We start from the raw sequence: 15,043 nt of genomic DNA on the forward strand, positions 1-15,043 counted from the left end.
CTCCATAGAGGTTCACATTGCAATTCCCAATATTGCACAATTATATTACTATACAATCACCATAGTGTCAGATGCCAGCAATTACTTGTTGTCCAGTTAACAATGCAGACTGGCAAGGCATAAGATTAAACAGACTGGCTTTCATTGGCTCCCGACATCAATTAACATGAAAAACATACATAAAGCGACAGCAGAGAATGAGAGCTTACGAACACAACATCTGTGGCTTATCAGAATAAACTTTATTGGCAAACTACACATAACAAACTAATGTGCTCCAACAATGAAGAATAAGTAATAAAATCTGTCCATCATGACGGGTTAACAAAAAAAGGTATACATGGAATATATAAAAAGGAAAGTATATGGTTAACGCTAAATTAAGTGGTACATCTGAGGTAAGCAGAGCTCACTACATCTAAATATATATATATTTTAGGGATAATTAATGCCCTTTTGAGGCTACACTACCGTTTAAGTATTTTGACCTCCGTGCGAACGGAGAGGAAGGCCGGCTTGAGTCTTCCAACAGAGTCATGTGCACTAGAGAGTCTGGGCCCCCAAACCCCCCTTGAACTAGTTACCATGACCACCACGCCCGCTGGAGCTAGCTCACGGCCCGTCAATCATGCATAGCTTCTGCAAGTCACCCATGCTTCCTGAGAATTGTATCCTGTAAACATGTGTCAATACGTGACGCATACGACCAAACTAGTTTAGAAAACGACACAGGGACCCAGCTCTACGTCCATGTCTCTGGTATGACTCCTGCCATGATGACCCCTTCCTCCTCCTCCTCCTCCCCATCTTCCTCCTCTTCTCGTTGTGTACTGGAGTGCGGTGGGGGGGGAGGGCCAGCTCACTCTTCCGCGGGTGCCGCCATCTTGAGGATGCTGTCCTTATCGAAGCGGAACAGACGCCAGCCCTCCTCCTTGGACAGGTCTTCAGCGCCGCGGCGCTTGTAGAACTCGATGGATGAGCGGTTGTCCTCGGCAACGATGAAGTGCATGCTGCCGCAGCGCGTCTTCATCGCCAACTGAGGGTGGAGGCAGAAAGAACGAGGGGTTAGCGATAGGAAGCCAGAGTGAATGCATTGCATTTGGGGGTACTTTTCCACTGCAATTGTAAGGTATAAACAGGGACTAATCTGTGGGTAGTCTCTGATCTGGCTATTTCTGATGTTGTATAGTTCTTTGAAACAATCGCACCATACTCACATGACTTAGGAGCTTCAAGATCTCAGAACCGATGCCTTTTCCTTAAGGAAACAAGTACAAAAATATATAGTCAAACATTTTACAAACGCAACTGAACGGCTGTAGGGTCTAAGTGAGGGTGAATGTTATGATAGGGCCTGCCCTGCTTACCTCTGAACTCCTCGACAACAAAGAAGTCTTCGAGGTAGAGGAGCTTGCCGGTCCAGGGGTCATAGGTGAAGTAGTACATGGCGAACCCGATCACCTTTGGTTCTGAGGAGGCGAAAAGTAAACGGGAAATCATGTGAGACAAGGGTCTTCCACGAGGACCCTCTCTAAACATGGCTTGTTGAGCTGTGGATGCAAGAAAACATTTATTTTGCCCCGGTTTTAATTTAACATGTTAAGTATCTTACATTGTTTTTGGCCATTTCTTGTAACCTTTTCCTTTTATTCTCTTTTAATGATTGTCTTTCGATGTTAGTAACGTGACTTCTTTGCGAAGCACTATGAATAGCCTTGTGTTTGAATGGTTCTATATGAATGAACTTGCCTGGCCTTACATGCAAATGTGAGGCAAACGGCCCATATACCAACTGGTGAGTGTTATGCGACATTTGTCTTTTAGCCCTTTCACATTTTTGATCACTGACTAGTTGCAAAACTACAGTAACAGGGTTATACCTTCGTTGCTTTGTTCTTCCTGCCATTCGGCCAGAATGCACTGGTAAAACGGGTGTTCACCAAATCCATCCTCCAGAAGGTCTGGAACACAGGGAGGAACAAGCCTTTGTAAATCCTGGGCCAAGTTCTATAATAAGATCCTTGTACAAAGTAGATTAAAGATCAAAGCCTTGTTGACGCTCACCTTCTCGGTCAGCAACACTCGGTCTTCCATCTCTTCATATTTAGCCAGTTCCTGCAAGAGAGGAATTTTGATGAGTTGGGTCCGTTGTTTATAAACAAAAGCTGATCTTGGAGCGTTGTCCATGACCTTTTCCATGGCCACACAGCCTAAACAAAGAGCCGATTCACCCCAGACTGACCAGAATCGGCGTCAAGGAAATTAGTGACTTGGTGTAAGAGGAGTTTCCGCCACGACCCGACTTCCTTTTGCTCCTCCAGTGGGCTTTCGACTGCCTTTGGAATTCGTTAAAAACCTCCAATTCCCTTGGATCTGAAATTGGAGATCTGTCCCTGCCACTACCTGTCTGCCTCGTCTAGGGGTCGCTAGACCCGACGACCCCATCAGTGGATAAAGCCCACTGCCTCTTCAGCACAACTTAAATACCAATTAATCCTACACACAAATGGACTTCAATTTCCCACGAGTACGAATCCTTGTTTTCAACGATATAGACATTTGAGCAAAGTTAATTAACAGGCTTCTAACCGGTACATACCTTTATGAGTCGTAATATGTCAGGCACATCCCGGGGTTCAGCCTTCCGTAGTTTAAACATGTCCGTTTTCTTCTTTTACTCTTTTTACCTTTTCTGAGAAGTCCTCTGAAGAAGTGAAGCAAAAGATATTTCTTCATTCGCTTCGAGGGGCCTTACCCTCCACTAGCAGCCGGGGATCCTGACGCGTTTGTCGGGGAGAAGTGCATGCAGCAATGTGTCCCTGGTGGGTCTCAGTCAGCTGTGTGGTGGCCGCTCTTTGTTTACGTCCTCTTTATAGACGCCTCCGCCGGGGTAGGCGGGGTCAGCTGAGGTGGCTCGAGCTCTCGGGTTTCCGACCAATCGAAACCGGGCACTAACGTGCGTCATCACGTTTGTTTGTTTATTTTCCTTCTCACTGTTACGTCCCACATCTCGGTCGAGCATCATTTTTACATCGATCCTTTTCTTACATGATATTGCTGAATGTACGACGTTCCCAGTGTTGTGTGACCGATTATTAACTGTTCAAAACAAAATCAAGCATAGTGCAGAACATTGAATAGGAATTTTCTGTTTAAAAAGTGTGGCGAGTTGGTGCCTGATTCAAATCAGGCTCCAACACTTTTTTACAATTACGAATCAGGTACCAACACTTTTTTTTCATTGTATGGGATGAGTGGCATTATTAATGATAAAAAATTCACCTGATCAAAAAGCAGCAATAAACACAATACCCCAAATAAATTTTTCGTGCAAAAGTATTACAATAGCAACAACAAATATGTCTTGTTTACATCATTAGCAGTGCAACGAATCAAACTTATTTGATGATTAACTGTGGAACCCAAGTGTGTTTTTGTTTATTTGATCCCTCAATCCAGATTCCTTATGTATCTATTCAATACTCCATGCATTGGATTCATAACACATAAATACATAGTAAATGGTTAAATGGTTATGTTCACGTAGACCATTCATTCATACTGTTTGCTGCATATTGATAACGCTCATCTGCGTGTACATTCCCATTCGTAGGCAGAAAAATGTGCAATAGTTACCGAGAAAAGTGATTTTAATAACACATCAACCAACTTTATCGCGGGGAAATGTTTTTGGTTCACATGGCACTAGAAAACAAATCTATTGTTAGATTCTTGATGGCTGTCAATCAGCCGCATTGAACACTTCAGCGCTCCATGTTTGCGAGGTCATGTTGGTAAGGTCATGTTTTGGGCTCAGGCGTGAAGTGGAGCGCTTCTCTGGTGGGCGGAGCCAATAGACGTGACGCGGACTGCTTCTCCGGTGGGCGGGGCCACGAGGGAGGGCGGAAGTACACTACTGCTGACCGTTGGCTAGCACTGCTCGGTAACTTTAGCTTCTTCTAGTCCGGTTTGGTCTTTTATCTTGCACCTAGGCTTGGGTCGCTCAAAACATATAAAGACGATGTACTTACAAAGGTAAGTCTGATGAATGCAGTAACATTTTAGTTATTACACCCGTTACTGGTAGGGTATTGGTTTGAGGCTAAACTTGCTAGTTAGCAGCTATAACGTGACAGCTGTAAATGAGTAGCCAGAATGTCTCCTTCTACGCTCTGACGCTAACATTCTGAAGTCGTGAGACTGGTGTGTTTCATCACTGGCCAGTTTGGGCTCTTTTCTGAGTACTTCATAATTAGGCTTCCAACTGGTTGTATTGGCCAAACATAACCACATACATGGGTGGGGCCCCGCATCGCTGGGGATTGTGTTTATTTGGGCGTGACAGACCTGCATGACTCCGTGGCACTGCTTTCTCAGTACAAACCTCACAAAGAGTCTCACAATCAGCGTATCGCAAACTAGCCGGCAGTGCCATCATCATAAATCTGTCAGTTGAATCCATGCTATGTGTGCCACGCCCCCTTATTGTCATCGTGATTGAGATAGAGAGCAGGTTACTTTAGGATACCTGTACTGTTAGGATTAGGATACCTTTGCTATTAGGATCAGGCTACCTTTACTATCCACTGATGCAATGCTGTCACGCTCCATCCTGCTCGCAGATTGTTGTTGCTGCGGTCGAGCGCCCGCTTGACCTCGAGGGCGTTCTCAGCAGAGGGCGTGTCTTCGACAGGCACCCCGCTGGACATGATACAAGGTGAGACCTTATCTTCATCCTCCCGGACGGTGTGGTCATGAATCACACTAAACAGTTGATCAGTTGGAGATTTTTTGAGATTGTCTTTACCTGTTGACAGTCAGGATATGATTAATTCAAAACCATTCAACACTGATACTTTGTTGATTTTCCTTTGAATACATTTAAAACGACTCCTTGTTTGTGTGTCGCATGTTGGTCGAACCAGGGTGCAGCCACGTTGGGAGTGCTTAAAGTGGTTTGGTGTGATAAGAGTGGTTAAAACCAGCGACCCAAGTAGTTGATTTAAATATTTGTTTCACAGCATATCAACAAAATATCAGTGCATTTGCATGAGAACAGTGGGTACTTTCCATTAACCTATTGGTCATTGATGAGAAATACCACTGTAGTTTGGTCCCTAGCCATCTGACTAAGCCATCTTGACTAAGTGAGGCTCCACAGTGACGTATGTTCATACAGAGCTATATATTGGGTGAGGTTACAATAAACAAAATATGCATTTATGGAAAATGAATGCATTGCGGTAATTTTATTCTGTTCTACTATAAATAGTATCTGTTCAATCTGTTCCGGCCAAATGAAAGTGGTTATATGTGAAGATGTGTGTTGTTTTTTCCTACCACAGTTGATTATCAAGTCTAAGCATAATTCAACTTTAAATGTTCAACAATCTGACCAGGGTTAAAACTATATTTATAATTATCCTGTACAATATCTCACCTGCCCATTTTTTATTTTTCAACAGGAAATCCAAACGCAATACATGTATCCAATGGTAAACCATGATCATTTATGATTCATTTTCTCTTTAATTGCCTGCCCTTTTCAGTATAATTCATTTAATTACCATTTCCATTTCCTATTTATCACATTGTTAGCTTTCCACATTAAAAGCCCTCTGTGCTTGGTCGAGTGGGAGCTGGGGCACTGAGGCAACCTGCTCTTCCACAGATTATAGAGGTCTATAGCCCTTCTTAACATCCTCTTTCCTGCATTTATCAGTGTTTTTGCATCCCCTGGATTAAAGGCATTTTCCCTTTCAGATCTACAGATCTGAACAAGTGCTGAAATTATTATCATTTTCATTATCGATTCATCGCTTTAGTCACCTATCAGGGGAACATACCTTGGATATCTGCTGCTCATAAATATTTGGTTGCTTTTCTTTGTGTCAGACCACTAAAAGATGACATTGCTTATTCAATTCTATCCTTAATAATAGATACTGTAGTGTTTAACTAGATTAATCGACGATGAAGATGATCGTTATCGCTGCAGTCCTAAAGTTTCTTGTGGCTGTCCTGCAATGGCTGCTCTCTCTCTGATTCCAGACTCCTACAAACTCCTCCTCCTCCTCCTTCTTCATAATTCAAATCGTCAAAGTATGACTCCCAACGTAGACCTTTGGTTATGAAAGACAGAATATTTCAATACATATGAAGGAACCTTGTGGTTAGACGTTTCCTGTGTGAGGCAGAATAACATTTTTTCTACGCGCATATCGTTATCTCAAACTTTGAAGGTTCAAAATTAATGTCAGGTTCCTTTTTTCCTTTTTCTTCTTGCAGTACGCGACCGGTTGAGAGAGATTGTAGGAGCATCCACCAACTGGAGGTAATGGCTGGGGAGTCCAGTGCTCGGAGTCTCTCCGGATAGAATAGTTTGCTAAATTAATACTAGTACTATGCAGTTCATCTATAACTACTTACTTAAGTAGTTAGTCGTTTATTACATTCATCTAATGGCCTGTAGGGGGCTCTCGGTGGTTGGATGCTAATAGACCGTCACCATTCTAGGTCAATGGACAACTTGTGATTTCCTGCTCGTAATACAATGCAAATACATGTTTTTTATTTGGTTAGAATCTCAGGTGCCATATTATACATTTTGAGGGGTCCCGTTTGACAGTTTCATTTCATTTAAAGAGTTCTTAAAGTGGTAATCTGGAAGCTTTCGGTTTCCTTCGCCTTGGCTGTGAAAAGAGCCTACACCACTGAACAAACAATACTGGCCGATGGGAAACACGTCAGTAAGTGTGCGCCTATTTGAATGCGTGTTGCCACCGGTTCATAACATAATAATACTGCAAAGGTTAGGGCTTTCATCAGTGGCCCATAGGTAGGGCTGGGCGATATTGCAAAAAATATTATCACGATAATTTTTTCGATATCGATCATATCGAAATTAATCACGATATATAATATAAAAAAAAAAAAAAAAAGAATATATATATATATATATTTTTTTTTTTCTCTTATTTTCATTGTTGTTGATAGTGTGTGTGTGTGTGTGTGTGTGTGTGTGTGTGTGTGTGTGTGTGTGTAACGGAAGCTCAAACATGCAACAGGGAATGGGCGTGTACTTAGGCATTAACCGCAAAACTGCGATCTGACTATTTTGTTTATTTCTGCCGCATTGGCTGTCAGATAAATCCATATCAGAAATGTTTATTTTATTTTTTTTATAAAAATAAAAAAAAGTACTTTTTTTTTTTCATATCGAGCATTTATGTCTAATGCTTATCGTCGTAATCGACGTGAGATTTATCGCGATTAATAATCGTAATCGAGTTATCGCCCAGCCCTACCCATAGGCCAGATTACCATTGTGTTACCTCGCTCGGCGATGGATAGTGACTTAACTGACATTCATTTAAAATCTTTGTAGATCTGACAAAGAGATTACCACTATAAGGATCTTATATGAGTTTTGGCCATAGTCTCTGTTGTGTTGCAATTTAATTCCCGCTTCCAGTGCTGTTTTCAAGCAGTGGCGGCGCCCGCAAGGGGAAGCAATCACTCGAGGCGCCTTGCGTTCTCGGGCATGGCAAGTTTAAAAGATGACTTAACTCTCGGGGTGTGACGATGCACTCAGCTCACGAGACGAGACGAGACACGATATTCGGTTCACGAGATCGAGACGAGACGAGATTTAAAAAAAACTACAATGACAAAATATATGACTGGAGCAACAGACTTTTATTTAACCGAGTTGCACATGCATTTTGAAATGTTTTATTATAACTCTTCATGAAATTGAAACTAAAACTAAAATTTATAAAAGTTGAAGTAAAATAAATTAAATTAAATAATTCTCTTTTTTTTCAAGTGCAAACAATATTATGTGCAAAACCAAATCAAAGTTCTACTCCATCAATACAGAGTGCAAATAGTGCAAACAGAGTCTGACCAAGTATGTCACTGACAACTTGGTATTGTCCGTGTCTTATCAGTCACTCTACTGCCATTCATAATTTCCGCCGGGTACCCAAAATGCTGCCAAACAAATCATTTAAAAGTGGCGGGGGCATCTTCGACGGTAATACGGGTATTTTCCGACGTCATTCTGGCTGCCTATGGCTGCTTCCCCTGCTTCCCCTCCTTCTCCTCCTCTTCTTCTTTTCCTTCTCCTTCGTAAGGTTCTGGCAGGCTAGACGTATCAAAGGTGCATTACTGCCCCTACAGGCCACAAATAGAAGTTTGGACAGCTCAGAAATCTCGAGAGACAGATTTTTAACGCGACGGGTAATATCGTCGAGTTTAATCTCGCGAGATCTCGTGGCACGAGATCTCGTCACACCCCTACTTAACTCACAAGTCGGAGCACAGTCATGCGGCGCTCCGGGTCGATGTTGAAATCATTACAATTTTGAAGCGTGCCCCCCCAGCGGCAACACGTCACGAGGTTGGACCCATGGCTCCTCCCCTCTCCAAAGCCTTGGTGCCTCCCCCCCCCCAATAAGGGAAACAATGGAGCGGCTGGCTCACCATGTCTCAACACGTCTCAGGCCGACACACCTTTGGGCTTCACAACTGTTGTGCGTCAGCCAACGGGGGACTTCCCCCACCCAACATCCACCCTTTCTACGTTCTATTGGTTGAACCCAGACCCGTTAGGCTGGGAGACGGACGTCCATCCCAGCTACACTACCACGTGTTTATTAACTTTAGTCTGTTCATTGGCTAGGAACAAGACAAACTACCAGTACATGCGTTTGGTTGTAAAGTGGAGCTTATTCATCGAGTGTGTTCCCAAAGCTCCAACGGCCCCTTTGTTTGTGCCTCTGCCGGCCCCCAGGGACCACAAGCAAGCCCTGGAGGAGCGCCTGTCCCTGTCCTCCATGCTGGCCCGCTCCCAGGGCGACTTGCCCCCGCGCTCCATGAAGGACAGCTCCCACGAGGTCCACCTGCCCCTGGGCTCCCAGCCCCACATCAGGGAGAAGTACCTCACCCACCACAACACCGTCAGGTACCCCCACCGCCGCACCGCCGCCCCCTGATCCCACCGGACTCCTTCTTTAGGAGCCAAATCCCTCACTGTCCTAGTGTGTATGTATGAGCAAAACCATCTCAGGGGGAAAGAGAGGGGTTGTAAACTGAAAGAGAAAAGCGTTGTATGATGCCTGGTTTCCTGTCACGTGACATTCTACCAAAGAGATCAAAGTTGTGCGAGCGTTCAGAAGGGTTTTGTAATAATAGTGTTTCTACAGGGGCCAGTCTGGCCAGTGTTGATTCTGATACGTTTACAGACACTATTTACGATTTACTTGGGCTGTTTGAGCCAATCACACGCTCACAGATCCGTGCTGATTGGTCTTACCGAATTTGAAGCGAAAGAAAAGGGGAAACGCCCTGTCCACCCAGATTATAGCCCGCCTGCCACCAGACTGTATGGTTAATCCAAAGTCTGATTAGTGGGACTACTTTTAGAGCGGCTTGGACCCTGATGGTGTCACAGGGACAGCAGTCCTCCTTCCCTGAACGGGGCCGTCAGTCCCGACAACGGACACATTGTCGCAATAGCGTTGATTTCAAGCTGTCATCTCGGCCGTGCAGCATTTTACATCGGATCCTTTTCTTACCAAATTAATATTGCTGAATGTATGACGTTCCCAGTGTTCTGCTACCGGTTACTGTGCAAAAACAGTTTGAGACGATGGTCATGCAGTATACGTTTGTCCCTTACACATTCATGTCATGTCCATTATTTTTGTTGTGTTTCAGGTTTGGCAGGATTCTGGAGGATCTGGATAGTTTAGCAGGTAGAACTGATTAGGGATGCACGAAACACCACAATACATGATCAAATACATGGCCCAATTCTCAGAGAGTAATCAAGTACTCTTTTCAGAGGCGCTTTTTTTGGTGTTTTTAAGGATATATCTGGCACCAAATGTTCAACAAAACACATATATTATGCATTTGTAAAATAACTAAAAACTAAAATTGATCACAATATTATATTTATCTTTAGTTAAACTTTAACCACTGTGGCTGATTTATTATTATCTCTAACATAGGCTGGAGTATCACTCAGTCGAGTAATGTTGTGAATGTAACTGTGTAGGTTCAGTTAGATTGCTACAGGTATTTACTACTTGTTAGGATACCTCTTTTTAGCAAAAGTTCTAAAGCAATTTGCCGTATGCTTCATCTTCTAACAACGTTGTCTTTGCATTCCATCTTTAGTGCTCATCTCTTACTCTCACACCCACAATCCTGCGCTGCCCAGGTCTCCGCTGTCCATTGTCACCGCCCTAGTGGACAAGATAGGTATGACCACAACAGGACATTAAGATGTTTGGCATTCATTGCTCTATGAAAGATAAAGTTATTTCCTTACTATGACTGTCCCACCACAACTCAAATGAACGGTTTTCTAAGCAGATTTCTCGTAGCTTTATACCCATCTTTACCATCTATTTTACAACATACTTTAATGCCGAACCCTTCGTTACACCACAGTGTTATGCAATATGTCAGTAAGGAAAGCACTTCCTGTTACAACATCTTGGGTGTTTTCATCCACACAGACATGAGACAGCACACTATCTACCCCGACCGCGACATCAAGTTCACTGGTCACGTGACATGGGTGGGGAAGACGTCCATCGAGGCCAAGATGTACATGTCTCAGGTTGGGTTTCCCGCTCACACATAAAGCCCCCAGCCCTGCCTCGGTCGTTCACACCTGTTCCTCTAGGAGACTTATAATGTGCTGATGATGTGTGTGTCTGCTTCACCAGTTACACGAGGGAACCTACAGCCCCGTCCTGGAGGCCACGTTCGTCATGGTGGCCAGAGACCCAGAAAACAAGAGGTACCTGGGGCTGGGACGGCCAGGGGAGGACCGTGGTCCATTGATAGATGTTCTGATTAACAACCTGGGAAGGCCATAGCATTTTATTTTATTTGTTTGTTTGTTTGTTTTCTTTTTTCCTTCCTCTTTTTATCTCTCCCATCCTTGCTTTCCTTCCCTCCATCCCTCACTCACTTCGTTCCCACACGTCCTTCCTCCCTCCCTCCCTCGCTCACTTCCTTCCCTCCTTCCTTCCCTCCTTCCCTCCCTCACTTCCTTCCCTCCTTCCTTCCAGGGCAGCGTATGTGAACCCCTTGAAGCCTGAGGGAGCAGAGGAGGAGCGGCTGTTCCAGCAGGGAGAGGGTGAGGCAACGACAAGATCAAGACAAACCACGTCACCAACCATGTCCAGCTTCAGTGGGCATTGGGGAAAGCATCCAATTTGTTGTGTGTGTGTGTGTGTCTAGTCAACAAGACCCGCCGCGTGGAGCTCAGCACCGCGTCCCTGCTGAAGGTGGCGCCGACCGCGGAGGAGAGGAAGGTCGTCCACAGCCAATTCCTCAGCACCCTGGACCCCCAGTACGAAGGACACACACACACACACACACACACACACACACACACACACACACACACACTGTTAACATCTCTACCAGTGCCACATCGTCCACCCCCACACTCGCACCACAAACACCACCCCCGCACAGATGGGCACAGGCACACCTTCTCCTCTCACTTCCTCTGCTGTTTCTGCTGCTGTCACAAGCCCCCAAGTGGCAAGTCGAAGCAAATGTCTTGTTTAGGCGAACACCAAACCCAAGTGGCTGTGGCTTCGGACTAGGTGTGATCCTCTCCCACGTAGGGACGGCTAGACTGCCAGGGGACTAGACGTAAATGTTGTTGTATTTATTTTTGGTCGTTCGAGTCGGAGATGGTTAGGTGATCAAGTCACAATAAGCACATTAGAACAATTCTTTTAACTTTCGCTTTAGTGTCTCTTTGATGCACTCGGCATAACGGAAGTCTACTTTTAGTCACCACACCTTTACCACAGCATCTTGCATTTGACACACATACACACAGTGGCAGTGTGTGTGAGCAGTGTCTGTCCCATGTGCGTGGCCACAGCGGGGCGGTTAGTTTCCACAGCGGCGTCCTGCCTCCTCAGTGTGTCTGTGTGCGTGCGTGAGTGTGTTTGTGCTTACGTGTGTGTGTGTGCATGTCATCCCCGACAGGACGGTGAGTTTTCGCAGCAGGGTCCTGCCACCTAAGTCTGTGTGGATGGAGGACGCCAAGGTGAAGGGCCTGGAGATCTGCCATCCTCAGGTGAGAGCAGGTCATGGGTCAAAAGAGCGAGTCGGGAGGAAAGTAACGCTAGTTCAAATAGCCCGCAATGCATCTTATTCCCAAAAGTCCTTAAACACACGGTCAAAAGACAATGCAAAGAGTAGAAATGCATAAACTAGTAGGGAACAAATATTTGCATTCACCTGCCGAGACTAGCGCACCTTATCTCTCAACTAATTTCAACAACATGTCTTTTTAATGTCTTCAGCATCTACACGGTGGTGAGTGACCTTTCTGTGTTGTCCTGTGATCTGGCGATGCATCGTTCAGTCTGTGCGTGTGTGCTTGCTCTACAGGAGAGGAACATCTTCAACAGGATCTTCGGTGGCTTCCTGATGAGGAAGGCCTACGAGCTGGGCTGGGCCAACGCCTGCTCCTACGGGTGAGCAGGGAGAGGAGGAGACCCACAGGTCGACTATGGTCGGGCCTTTCGTAGTAGGATCATTCTTAAGAAATACCCCACTAGCACATTTCTTTCAATGGCCTTGAAAAAGCCATCCATCTTAGTAAACCTACTGAATAGTGCATCGCGACTGGGAAGTTAAAGTTAGCAGACGAGTGTAAATCGTTTCCCTTCTTTGGATAATCTTTAAGAAAATCCAAGCTGTCCCGCAACAGCGCCTTAAGCCGTGATGAATCCTGCTGCCCCACTTACTAACCTGCCCTTGCAGGATGTTTGGATGCTTATTCCAAAGAACACACAGCATCCACACAAGAGATGGGCCAGAAGAGCTAGCTCAGTGTCTGAACTTGTACAACCAGCCTAGCCTCGGTTTCCCATATTCTGTGCAGCAACTCACGTGCTGCACCACAACAATATACTGTATACTCGATGTAGATAATCTCGCTGTTTCTTTCGCTTTTTATTTTCTTTCTCTAACTATCCCCAAAGCCATCCCTGTCACCTCTCTACTCCCCCTCTCAGATTATCCTGATCAGAGAGACAATCATCTTGCATCATCTCACTTAACCCATCGCTCACACCTTCCTAATTGGCTCCCCCGTGATGTTTTGCAGAGGCTGCCGGCCTAATCTGGTCGCCGTTGACGACATCTTGTTCCAGAAACCAGTAGAGATTGGCTCCTTGCTCCTCCTCTCATCACAGGTGTGTATGTGGGTGTTCACAAACCCTCATAACCTTTCTAACATTATGTTATATTACTTTATCATATGAAGGCATCATTTATGTACCTTATGTTATTATAAACTCATATTCCTGTTTAGGGATTTCTGGTTCAACCGTGCAAGCGGTAACGTTCTTGCCTTGTCGTTGAAGCTCTTGAGGTTGTGTGACCGTACGGCATAGTGCTTGTTCATCCAACAGGTTTCCACAGCCAACCCGTTCCTCTGTCTGCCTTCCCCTACAGGTGTGCTACACGGAGGGGAACTTCATCCAGGTCAGAGTACACACGGAGGTGCTGGACCCTCTGACGGGGCAGCACAACACCACCAACGTGTTCCACTTCACCTTCGTGTCGGACAACGACGTCCCCATGATCGTTCCCCAGAGCTACGGAGGTGAGCCATACATGTCATGTGTTAAATCAGGCATTCAGTTGTCGTCTTCTACTGTAGGGTTCTGTTACGTTAGGTTTTAGGCTGCCGCAAGATTAATCCACCAGCCTTGGCTGTGGGTTCTTTCTTCATCAAGATTTGAAATGCAATGTCCTTCATTAGTGGCTGGACAAAATAACAGTGAAAAGTCCTATTCCAGTTGAAAGCAGTGTGACACCAGTGTGTGTAGTGGACAATCCTATGTCTTTATGGCTGTATTCCATCTGTGTCCCAGCTGGAGGAAGCGTCAGATGTATGAATAGTGTTGCTCTCTCTGCCGTAGAATCCATGCTGTACCTGGACGGTAAGAGGCACTTCAGCCAGGCAGCAGGGATCTGAGATGGACTCCATAGGAAGATGGACTTCACCTCTTCTACGACTCAACCTTTATGCCAATGCACTTCATACCGCTCAAAACACTTTATATATATATATATATACATACATATAAATCAAAATGCTTGTGTGTTTGTGTGTGTACTTGTGTTATTAAGAAAATGTTCCGAAGCAAAAAGCGTGTGTGTGTCGGTGTGTGTGTGTGTTTTTTTTATTTTATAAATGCCACCCATGTACAAGGGCCCCTTGTAAAGTTCACCGTCCGTGCTTTTCTTGCGCATACTGGCCGTAGCAGTTGATTTACAGTGTATGTTTTTTCTTAGCCAGGGTGGAGAGACATACCAGAGGCATCTACCATTTGGGATGATTCATTGTCTCCTACCTTCCATTTGGCCTCAGCCTGTTTCATTTTGCCGTAGCCTGCGCTATCGGGCAATCTGAGGTCTGGTGGGCACACAATGACTCCTATCCAGCTACACCAAAGCCAGGTCGGCTAGAAACGATGGGCTAGTGGTTGATGTGCCAAAACACAGTTTACATTGCTTTACAGTTACCGTCATTTGTCAACAATACAGTTGGGCCGCTCACACAGCACGCACATGTGTGTATTTCAACTACCTATATTGAATTCTCTTTTGTTTTTCAAATGTTTTCTTTTTGGGGGTAAGGGCAGGAAAGGTTCAATCTATATTTGCTTCAATGCATTCGACCTGCAATAAAGAATTTATCATGACTTTATAATTATCTCCGTGTAATTGTTTTCCCTGCCCTTTTGTTAGAAGCTTGCCTTTCAATACAATTGGAATAATATATAGGCTACCCCATGTGTTGCTTATTGGAGAATGACAGCCCTGTACTTGGCGAAACACTATTAATCAAACCAATAAGTATATAATACCCCCAGGTGTGTACAGCCCAACATGATTGAGGAATACATTTGGTTTATGTAGCCATATATCAAGGGTGCATTTTAACTTCTGGAGATACCCTACTTTGAGTACTGTTTGG

The 15,043-nt window shown here is 44.8% G+C and overlaps 2 protein-coding genes across 4 annotated transcripts; one reads left to right on the forward strand and one right to left on the reverse strand.

Annotated features, from left to right (window-relative positions):
• Positions 1-221: 221 nt before the first annotated feature.
• LOC132452179 (diamine acetyltransferase 1-like) lies at positions 222-2,864 on the reverse strand. Of its 2 annotated transcripts, none has more exons than XM_060044633.1 (6): positions 2,600-2,864; positions 2,066-2,115; positions 1,881-1,963; positions 1,368-1,550; positions 1,218-1,258; positions 222-1,036 (listed from the first exon to the last, which is right to left on the reverse strand). In XM_060044633.1, exons 1-6 carry the CDS (start codon positions 2,657-2,659, stop codon positions 860-862), a joined length of 594 nt encoding a protein of 197 aa, XP_059900616.1. In that variant the 5' UTR covers positions 2,660-2,864; the 3' UTR covers positions 222-859. The 2 variants fall into 2 exon arrangements, with proteins under 2 accessions (XP_059900616.1, XP_059900617.1); XM_060044634.1 differs by having other exon boundaries at positions 1,368-1,469; positions 2,600-2,861.
• Positions 2,865-3,860: 996 nt separating this feature from the next.
• On the forward strand, positions 3,861-14,776 carry acot9.1 (acyl-CoA thioesterase 9, tandem duplicate 1). Of its 2 annotated transcripts, XM_060044631.1 has the most exons (16): positions 3,875-4,035; positions 4,623-4,717; positions 5,466-5,495; positions 6,289-6,334; positions 8,798-8,968; positions 9,724-9,761; positions 10,189-10,272; positions 10,533-10,636; positions 10,746-10,819; positions 11,094-11,161; positions 11,266-11,377; positions 12,034-12,124; positions 12,442-12,527; positions 13,163-13,250; positions 13,513-13,663; positions 13,983-14,776. In XM_060044631.1, exons 1-16 carry the CDS (start codon positions 4,022-4,024, stop codon positions 14,036-14,038), a joined length of 1,308 nt encoding a protein of 435 aa, XP_059900614.1. In that variant the 5' UTR covers positions 3,875-4,021; the 3' UTR covers positions 14,039-14,776. The 2 variants fall into 2 exon arrangements, with proteins under 2 accessions (XP_059900615.1, XP_059900614.1); XM_060044632.1 differs by lacking the exon at positions 5,466-5,495 and having other exon boundaries at positions 3,861-4,035.
• Positions 14,777-15,043: the final 267 nt, after the last annotated feature.

The sequence above is a fragment of the Gadus macrocephalus genome, chromosome 23 (assembly GCF_031168955.1).
Source record: "Gadus macrocephalus chromosome 23, ASM3116895v1".
NCBI classification, from domain to species: Eukaryota; Metazoa; Chordata; class Actinopteri; order Gadiformes; family Gadidae; genus Gadus; species Gadus macrocephalus.

Excerpts from the sequence above, each read along its gene's own strand:
- LOC132452179 (XM_060044633.1), bottom strand. The coding sequence starts at position 2,659 with ATGTTTAAACTACGGAAGGCTGAACCCCGGGATGTGCCTGACATATTA. Across the intron at positions 1,964-2,065 it reads CGAGTGTTGCTGACCGAGAA|AGACCTTCTGGAGGATGGAT; the intron begins GGTGAGCGTCAA and ends TCCCTGTGTTCC. Across the intron at positions 1,259-1,367 it reads TGTTGTCGAGGAGTTCAGAG|GAAAAGGCATCGGTTCTGAG; the intron begins GTAAGCAGGGCA and ends TGTTTCCTTAAG.
- acot9.1 (XM_060044631.1), top strand. Across the intron at positions 10,637-10,745 it reads CCAAGATGTACATGTCTCAG|TTACACGAGGGAACCTACAG; the intron begins GTTGGGTTTCCC and ends CTGCTTCACCAG. Across the intron at positions 10,820-11,093 it reads AGAGACCCAGAAAACAAGAG|GGCAGCGTATGTGAACCCCT; the intron begins GTACCTGGGGCT and ends CCTTCCTTCCAG.